The sequence below is a fragment of the Xenopus laevis genome, chromosome 8S (assembly GCF_017654675.1).
Source record: "Xenopus laevis strain J_2021 chromosome 8S, Xenopus_laevis_v10.1, whole genome shotgun sequence".
Classification (NCBI taxonomy): domain Eukaryota; kingdom Metazoa; phylum Chordata; class Amphibia; order Anura; family Pipidae; genus Xenopus; species Xenopus laevis.
In genome coordinates, this window is record NC_054386.1 from 50,589,240 (window position 1) to 50,597,028 (window position 7,789).

Genomic DNA, 7,789 nt, shown 5'->3' on the forward strand with positions numbered 1-7,789 from the left:
TTCTACGTAGAATTTGCGGTTTGGCATGAAATAAAGAAAAAAAAAGTTCCAAAGTTAAATTTCTCCCCAAAATTGCCATGACAACTAAAAAAAACCTGGCAAATATCAATCTACAACTTCTTCTGAACAAAATGATACCCTGCATGTATGGGTGCACCTAAAGACACAGCCTCCAAACACCCCAAAACAGGCGCAATACATAAGGGAAATTTTAGCTGGAAAATTCGGCCTGCGCTCTAAGAGGACACCTTGCAGTTCTTCAGTCTAAACACCCCTTACCAGTGAAATACCCCCCACAAACTATATGTTCCCTGAAAGTGCACACCTGCAGCTATTCAGCAGCGCCATCATTGCTTTCCTGCATGCAGATCTGTGGGCGCAGTTCTACGTAGAATTTGCGGTTTGGCATGAAATAAAGAAAAAAAAAGTTCCAAAGTTAAATTTCTCCCCAAAATTGCCATGACAACTAAAAAAAACCTGGCAAATATCAATCTGCAACTTCTTCTGAACAAAATGATACCCTGCATGTATGGGTGCACCTAAAGACACAGCCTCCAAACACCCCAAAACAGGCGCAATACATAAGGGAAATTTTAGCTGAAAAATTCGGCCTGCGCTCTAAGAGGACACCTTGCAGTTCTTCAGTCTAAACACCCCTTACCAGTGAAATACCCCCACAAACTATATGTTCCCTGAAAGTGCACACCTGCAGCTATTCAGCAGCGCCATCATTGCTTTCCTGCATGCAGATCTGTGGGCGCAGTTCTACGTAGAATTTGCGGTTTGGCATGAAATAAAGAAAAAAAAAGTTCCAAAGTTAAATTTCTCCCCAAAATTGCCATGACAACTAAAAAAAACCTGGCAAATATCAATCTGCAACTTCTCCTGAACAAAATGATACCCTGCATGTATGGGTGCACCTAAAGACACGGCCTCCAAACACCCCAAAACAGGCGCAATACATAAGGGAAATTTTAGCTGAAAAATTCGGCCTGCGCTCTAAGAGGACACCTTGCAGTTCTTCAGTCTAAACACCCCTTACCAGTGAAATACCCCCACAAACTATATGTTCCCTGAAAGTGCACACCTGCAGCTATTCAGCAGCGCCATCATTGCTTTCCTGCATGCAGATCTGTGGGCGCAGTTCTACGTAGAATTTGCGGTTTGGCATGAAATAAAGAAAAAAAAAGTTCCAAAGTTAAATTTCTCCCCAAAATTGCCATGACAACTAAAAAAAACCTGGCAAATATCAATCTGCAACTTCTCCTGAACAAAATGATACCCTGCATGTATGGGTGCACCTAAAGACACGGCCTCCAAACACCCCAAAACAGGCGCAATACATAAGGGAAATTTTAGCTGAAAAATTCGGCCTGCGCTCTAAGAGGACACCTTGCAGTTCTTCAGTCTAAACACCCCTTACCAGTGAAATACCCCCCACAAACTATATGTTCCCTGAAAGTGCACACCTGCAGCTATTCACCAGCGCCATCATTGCTTTCCTGCATGCAGATCTGTGGGCGCAGTTCTACGTAGAATTTGCGGTTTGGCATGAAATAAAGAAAAAAAAAGTTCCAAAGTTAAATTTCTCCCCAAAATTGCCATGACAACTAAAAAAAACCTGGCAAATATCAATCTGCAACTTCTCCTGAACAAAAGGATACCCTGCATGTATGGGTGCACCTAAAGACACGGCCTCCAAACACCCCAAAACAGGCGCAATACACAAGGGAAATTTTAGCTGGAAAATTCGGCCTGCGCTCTAAGTAGACACCTTGCAGTTCTTCAGTCTAAACACCCCTTACCTGTGAAATACCCCCCACAAACTATATGTTCCCTGAAAGTGCACACCTGCAGCTATTCACCAGCGCCATCATTGCTTTCCTGCATGCAGATCTGTGGGCGCAGTTCTACGTAGAATTTGCGGTTTGGCATGAAATAAAGAAAAAAAAAGTTCCAAAGTTAAATTTCTCCCCAAAATTGCCATGACAACTAAAAAAAACCTGGCAAATATCAATCTGCAACTTCTCCTGAACAAAATGATACCCTGCATGTATGTGTGCACCTAAAGATACAGCCACCAAGCATCCTAAAACAGGGGCAATAGCTAAATTTTTAGGCTGCACTCCAAGTGCCCACCTTGCAGTTTTTCAGTCCAAACACCCCCTTACCTGTGAAATACCCCCCACAAAATATATATTCCTTGAAAGTGCACACCTGAAGCTATTCAGCGGCACCATCCTTCCTTTCCTACACGCAGATCTGTGGGCGCAGTTCTCCGTAGAAATTTGTGGTTTGACCTGAGATAAAGGAAAAAAAGTACCAAGGTTAGATTTCTCCACAAAATTGCCATGACAACTAAAAAAAACCTGCTAAGTATCAATGTGCAACTTCTCCCGAACAAAACAATACACTACATGTATGGGTGCACCTAAAGAAACAGCCACAAAACACCCTAAAACAAAAGCAATAGCTAAATTTGAGGCTGTGCTCTAAGTGGCCACCTTACAGTTTTTCAGTCTAAAAACCCCCTTACCTGTGAAATACCCCCCACAAACTATATATTCCTTGAACATGCACACCTGCAGCTATTTAGCGGCACCATCCTTGCTTTCCTTCTTGCAGAATGGGATGCAATTCTTTGTAAAATGTTATAGTTTGTCTTGCAATGAAGATAAAACTCAAAACTAGATTTCTCTAAAAAAAACCCAAAGACAAGCAACAAAAACCTACTGAAGTTATTGAATATTCTCCTTACCATTATCCGTTTAGTGGACCATCTTCTGATCTGTACTCTTCAATGTCCTTTGGCAAGGCTGCTTTTTACTTTTAGAACACCTAGAAAATTAGAACTAGAAAATCTGCGCAATTATAAGAAAAAAACATTTGCCACTATATATTCATACTGCCAGAAACACAGGTGCCTTCTGTAACTTCACTGGAAGGTGAGCCTTTGAGATGCCAATAATAAGGGCACAGACACACATGGAGATTGGGGGAGATTAGTCACCCAGAATCTAAATCGCCGGTGGGATAGCACTCGGAGCGATTCGCTTTCCTGAAGTCGCCCGAAGTTGCCTCACGAGGAAACTTTGGGCGACTTGGAAAATGAAGCGCTTCAAGAGCCATCCCACCGGTGATTTAGATTCTAGCTGGCGCTGGGCGACTTATCTCCCCGAATCTCCATGTGTGTCTCTGCCCTTATTATTGGCATCTCAAACGCTCACCTTTCAGTGCAGTTACAGAAGGCACCTGTGTTTCTCCACGTGTGTCTCTGCCCTAAAGCTTGAGGCATTAGATAAAGAGGTGAAATCAACTTATGGATCCATAATTCGGCCCAAAAAAAAAAAAAAAAAAAAAGAAAGAGCTAAATGTCTACACAAGAACAAAGTATATATTGCCCAGAAGTAAAGAATCTGCACTAAAAGCAGGTGAGTTTTCAGTTCAATCAAGTGCCCAGTTTTTCTCCAACCATCTCAGCCATGCATTCAGTACTGTACTAACTACTAGCCATAATAAAGACAAAGTGTAGATTAGCCTTTTGAAATGCAAAATGTTCCCATCTATCAGCAAACCATGACTTTCATTGCCAACTGCAAACAAAAAAACCAGAACAGGCAAAGATCACTTTACAAAAAAAAAAAAAAAAAAAACTGAAGCCCATACTTCTCAAAATTCTAGGGAGCCTTAACACAATATTGCCCCGAAATTCTGATATACTAATCAACCGCACTCAGAGGGGAGCTTATGAGGTGTCAGTAAAAAAAAAAAGTTTTGTGGCATCAGAGAGAAGACATCATCAGCAGGCAAGATGAAATTATCTCAGATTCATCACGCACCACAAATTTTTAGGCGCCCTTGACCTTCACCTAACACATCACTTGGCTACACCCCTAGTGCTACCTCTAACCATAAGAACAGTTTAGGGTAAGGACACACGAGGAGATTCAGGGAGATTTTGTCGCCTGGCTACTAATCTCCTTGTCTTTTGAGCAACTATCTCCCAGAACTGCCTCAGCGTTTTTCCCCATAGGCTACAATGAAAAGTCGCCTGCGCTAATGCACACAGGGCGATGCGTTTTCAATAGTTGCCTGAAATTGCCTCACTGAGGCAACTTTGGGCAACTTTTGAAAACGCATCACTGTGTGTGCATTAGCGCAGGCGACTTTTCATTGTAGCCTATGGGGAAAAACGCTGAGGCAGTTCAGGGAGATAGTTGCTCAAAAGACAAGGAGATTAGTAGCCAGGCAACAAAATCTCCCTGAATCTCCTCGTGTGTCCTTACCCTTAGGGAAAGAAAATACCAAATTAACCACAACATAAAATGCCAGGAGTGCCCTGAATATAAATTTTGCACAAAGCGGGATGTCAATACTTATAATAAAGTCAATTAGTACACAACAATCTACAACATTTTCAGTAGTGCAGCTGAGTGTGGTATATTTCAAAACATGGTTTGAAACATAACCCGGGGTTGCGAGGGCACTTTGGGCAATAGTACCGTGTATCTCGTCTGATACCCCTTTTGCGGCACACCTTGCAGGCTTTTTGGGCTCTTGGTTTTCCAGGAGTCGGTGGAAGCGTGTCTATAAAATGCTTCCCCACCAATCGGGCCACGTTGTCACTGGCACGCATCTCAGGCACTGCCTCCTCTAGACCACCAAACAACAGGGCAGGGATTATCTGCAACTGGTACTTATAATAAGACAATTTGGGGCCTGGTACTGCTGCCTTATAGACAACATACGAATTTCGAAGGGCCATTTGAATAAGGTATATGCCAACTTTCTTGTACCAGGCCTTTGTTTTTCGGGTGGCATCGTAATAATGTTGGAGTTGATCTGTTCTGTCAACACCACCCATGTACTTACTGTACTCCTTGCTACAGAGAGGCTTAGATTTTGGGGGCCTACCAGCTCTCTGTTCTTCAATTACTGACGTGTCGTGGATGGTCGTCAGCATGAAAACATTTTTTCTATCCAAAAATTTGATGGCAAGGAGCTCATCATTTCTTAGGGAATACATTTCTCCACGGTTCAGTTTTTTGTCGAGGAGTTCCCTGGGCAATCCTTTACGATTACGATTTATGGTGCCACAGGCAGGGGTATCTAAACAATGAAGGGTCTTGAATAGGAGGATGCTGGTGTAAAAGTTATCCACGTATAAGTGGTAACCTCGGCCTAATAGTGGAGTGATGAGCTCCCACACAATTTTGCCACTGACAGTCAGGTCAAGGGGACAACCAGGGGGGTCTAATTGTGAGTCCTTTCCTTCGTAAATCAAAAAGCGGTTGGTGTACCCCGAGCTGCTTTCGCAAAGTTTATAAAATTTAATCCCATAGCGGGCACGCTTGCTTGGGATGTACTGACGGAAGTGTAGGCGCCCTTTGAAGAGGAGAAGGGACTCGTCAATACAAATGTTTTGGGAGGGGGTGTATACTGTTGCGAAGCGCTCAGACAGGCTGTCTATTAGGGGCCTCAATTTATGCAGCCTGTCATGGGAAGGATCATTAGGGGGTACAGCCCTAGAATTATCATTGAAATGCAGAAACCGGAGCAGTAGCTGATACCGGTTTCTAGGCATTGTGGCAGAAAAGATTGGAATGGATAGCACAGTAGTGGTATCCCAGTAGGACTCCAGGGAATTTACTTTTATAAGCCCCATAGCTAGAGTAAGTCCCACAAACCTCTTCATTTCAGCAATATCAGTGGGATGCCACGCCTGAGCTCGAGCATATCTGGGGAGGGGATTTTGGGCAAGATATTGCTCGGCATACACATTTGTGTACTGGACCATATCCTGTAGGATGGCCTCAGTCAAAAATAAATGGAAAAAATTTATTGGCTCAAAATTACTGGTGTCCACCTTAACGCCAGAGACTGCAGTAAATGGGGGAATTTCGGGGGTAAAATTACCAGGAGGCCCCCACGCAGGCTCTCCTCCAGTTGCAGCATCAGCCCTACCACCCTCTTCCTGATCCTCAACCTCAACCTCCTCTTCTACATCCTGCTCCAACTCCATGGGCTCCTCAAGAGCAGTAACCGTGCTACTACTACCTGGTGACTCATCAGTAGAAGAGTCACTTTCTGATTCAGGGGGCACATATTCAGAATCAGAGTCACTAAACTCCTCTGAGCTGGAGGCCATGCATAGGGCAGCAGCCTCTTCAACAGTAAAAAACCTTTTTGCCATGTTGCCAACAAAAATGATCCCCTAATCCAAAGAACAATCAGGAACAGGGACAAACAGAAAATCAAGTAAGTGTTTTCACTGCCAGAAAAAGTTAGCTGGATCACAATATGCAACAGGCAAGGCAGAGACTTGAGAAAAAAAAACTGAGGCTAAGATAAACAAAACTGGTCAAGAAAAAAAAGAACTGGATATAAGATAAACAAAACTGATTATAAGATAAACAAATCAAAGGGAAAAAAAAAAAAAACTATAAGTCCAACCCCCTGAACTCTGAAACTCCCTGAAACTTTCTAGAACAAAAAACCTATGAATGAACACTAATCACACAGTAAATCAAGAAAACACAAAACTGATCAGCTATACAAAACTAAAAATGACAGTAAAGCAAAAACAAGGTTGAATCAATAAACCGCAATGTAGAAATGAGCAATGCAATAAGAGAACTGAAAATCGAAAAAGTAAATGCAAAGCACCAACACAAACCAGCTAGAACAATAATCCAACAGTAAAACACCACTGAAATCCAATAAAACCACTGATAATCAATAAAGAACAATAAGCAAAAGCAACACAAAACTGAAAATGCAAATTACCAGCAAAACAAGCTAGAACAATAAATCAACAGCAAAGCAACACTGAAATGCAATAAAACCACTGAAAATCAATAAAGAACAATAAGCAAAAGCAACACAAAACTGAAAATGCAAATTACCAGCAAAACAAGCTAGAGCAATAAATCAAAAGCAACGCAACAATAAATCAATGAAAATCAATAAAGAACAGTATTTGGCAGCAACACAAAAGAGAAAAAAGCAATAAAAATCACTAAAAATGAAATAAGCCAATAAAAGAAAAGACAAAAATAAAACAAGCAATAAAATATAATAAACAGAAATACAAATATGGGGGGGTGGTGTGGGGGGGGTGGGGTGTGGGGGGGTGGGGGGTTTGTGTGTGGGGGGTGGTGTGGGGGTAAGGTTTGAGTGTGTCCAAAGTAAGTGAAGGTAAGTGGGGAAAAAAGTAAAAACTAAAATAAGAAAGACAAATTAGATTAGTGTGTAAGTGTGTAAGTGAGTGTGAAAATGCGTAACCTGGGGCAGGCACAGAAGATCTCACAGGCAAGGATCACAGGAGGACCGCAGCTGGCAGCAGGAGGGCTCCAAATGACATCCACAACCAAGCAGAGAAGAGGAGGCGGCACTGGGGGAGATCTTATATACCCCAGCAGCTGGTGACATAGGTGGGGGTCACATGTTAGAAGAATCCAGCCCCCATTGTTCATTGCCTAAGGGGATTGGCTGAGGTCAAACCAGGAAGGGAAGAGGAGCAGAAGAAGCAGTGTCCACCGACCCCCATCTCCAGCTGATGTTTCTGCTATTTGGGGTCGCAGAGGGGGTCATCGGGCACCTGACAGGTACATTTGACCCCACTGCTCTTTGCCTAGGGGGTGGCTGCTGATCTACAGCTTTGTGCAGCCAGCAGCAGGCACCGCAGAACATGAGGCGCCTACTGATGACCCCCACGGACTTGCTGACGTTACCTGTGGTTTTGGGGTCGCCGTGGGGGTCATCAGGCACCTGCCTAAATAATCAGACC

The 7,789-nt window shown here is 43.1% G+C and overlaps 1 protein-coding gene across 1 annotated transcript; it reads right to left on the reverse strand.

The window, feature by feature from the left end:
• Positions 1-4,417: 4,417 nt before the first annotated feature.
• LOC121397623 (piggyBac transposable element-derived protein 4-like) lies at positions 4,418-6,193 on the reverse strand. Its single transcript, XM_041574677.1, has one exon. The coding sequence runs from the start codon at positions 6,191-6,193 to the stop codon at positions 4,418-4,420; it is 1,776 nt and encodes a 591-aa protein (XP_041430611.1).
• Positions 6,194-7,789: the final 1,596 nt, after the last annotated feature.

Bases quoted from the DNA above. Each gene is read 5' to 3' on its own strand.
- LOC121397623 (XM_041574677.1), bottom strand. From the start codon at position 6,193: ATGGCAAAAAGGTTTTTTACTGTTGAAGAGGCTGCTGCCCTATGCATG.